At 64.3% G+C, this 1,379-nt stretch overlaps 1 protein-coding gene across 1 annotated transcript in view; it reads right to left on the reverse strand.

Annotated features, from left to right (window-relative positions):
* LOC121340734 (ryanodine receptor 1-like) overlaps nt 1-1,373 on the reverse strand; it is a 26,530-nt gene extending 25,157 nt beyond the window's left edge. Inside the window, exons 1-3 of the mRNA XM_041413669.1 lie at nt 1,221-1,373; nt 1,053-1,139; nt 268-494 (exon numbers count right to left, since the gene is read on the reverse strand). Coding sequence (XP_041269603.1) covers nt 268-494; nt 1,053-1,139; nt 1,221-1,364 — 458 coding nt within the window. The 5' untranslated portion in view covers nt 1,365-1,373. The remainder of the gene's footprint in view (nt 1-267; nt 495-1,052; nt 1,140-1,220) is intronic.
* Between the last annotated feature and the right edge of the window lie 6 nt (nt 1,374-1,379).

Consider the following 1,379-nt stretch of genomic DNA (forward strand, 5'->3'; position numbering starts at 1 on the left):
GGGGATGAGACCCCAAGTTCTCCTGGGGATAAATCCCCTGGGGATGAGACCCCAAGTTCTCCTGGTGATGACACTTTTGGGGTGAGACCCCAAGGCCTCCTGGGGATGAAACCCCAAGTTCTCCTGGGGATGAGACCCCAAGTTCTCCTGGTGATGACACTTTTGGGGTGAGACCCCAAGGCCTCCTGTGGCTGGGACCCCACGAGGCTGGGGCTGCCCTGGGTGTCCCGGGGGTGTCCCGGGGGGTGTCCCCGGGGGTGTCCCCACCTGTCCTCCTCGGGGATGTGCAGGGCCATCATCTGCAGGGGCTCGGAGCACTCCACGGCCCAGCCCTGGCGCTCTCCCAGCCGGGCGCTCTCCACGGCCAGGTACTCGGTGGGCATGCGGCTCCAGGTGACCGGCGTCAGCTGCTGGATCACCAGCCGGGGCGGGCACTGCGGCGCCGGGTTCTGCCGCTCGCTGCTGAACATGGCCGCCGAGATGGGCATGATGTTCTGGGGGGGGGTGACACGGGGAGGGGGTCGTCAGGGGGACCCCCAGAGAGCCCCGGCACCGAGGTCCTCTGGGGTGGCCCGAAGATCTGCCCCGAGCTCTTCTCACGGTGCCTTCATCATCAGCTCACCAGTGCTCCTCCCAGTTGTCCCCCAGTGCCCCCCCAGGTCCAATACCTGCCCCCACCCCATTGATGAACTCAGGGTTTGGGGGGGATTTGGGTTTTGGGGGTCTGAGGGGTTCTGTATGTGGTGGTGGTGATGATGACCTGGGGATTTGGGGGTTTTGGGGGGCTCTCAGGGGTTCTGTATGTGGTGGTGGTGGGTTTTGGGGGCTCTCAGGGGTCCTGGTGGTATTTATTATGACCTTGGGGTTTGGGGGATTTTAGGGGGGTCTCAGGGGTCTGTACCACGGTGGTATTCATGATGATCTGGGGGTTTTGGGGCAGTCTCGGGGGTCTCATACCGTGGTGGTGGTGTTCATGGTGACCCCGGGATTTTGGGGGGTTTTGGGGGGGTCTCAAAGCCCACCACCCACCTGGTGGGGGTCCCAGTCCTCACCTTGAGCTTGCCCAGCTCGAACTGGAGCACGTTTTGGGTGGTGGGCTGCACGAACACCGCCGGGAACAGTTTGGTGTTGGGCTCCACCTGCGGGGACAGCGCTGCTGTGAGACCCCCGGGGTGGGCTTGGGACCCCCAAAGGGGGTCAGGGGAGGGGTCCCAGCCCACCTGGAAGAAGGTGTTGATCTCTTTGCCGTTGGCTGTGAAGGTCATGAGCCCCGTGGCCAGGTCCACCAGGCAGCCGATGACCAGGTCGGTGTGGGACACCCTGGCCTGCTGGGTGGGGGTCGCAAACTCCCCCCCCCACACCATGTAGCAGTTGCTGCG

Source organism: Onychostruthus taczanowskii, unplaced genomic scaffold (assembly GCF_017590055.1).
Source record: "Onychostruthus taczanowskii isolate IOZ18803 unplaced genomic scaffold, ASM1759005v1 scaffold428, whole genome shotgun sequence".
In the NCBI taxonomy this organism is placed as follows: domain Eukaryota; kingdom Metazoa; phylum Chordata; class Aves; order Passeriformes; family Passeridae; genus Onychostruthus; species Onychostruthus taczanowskii.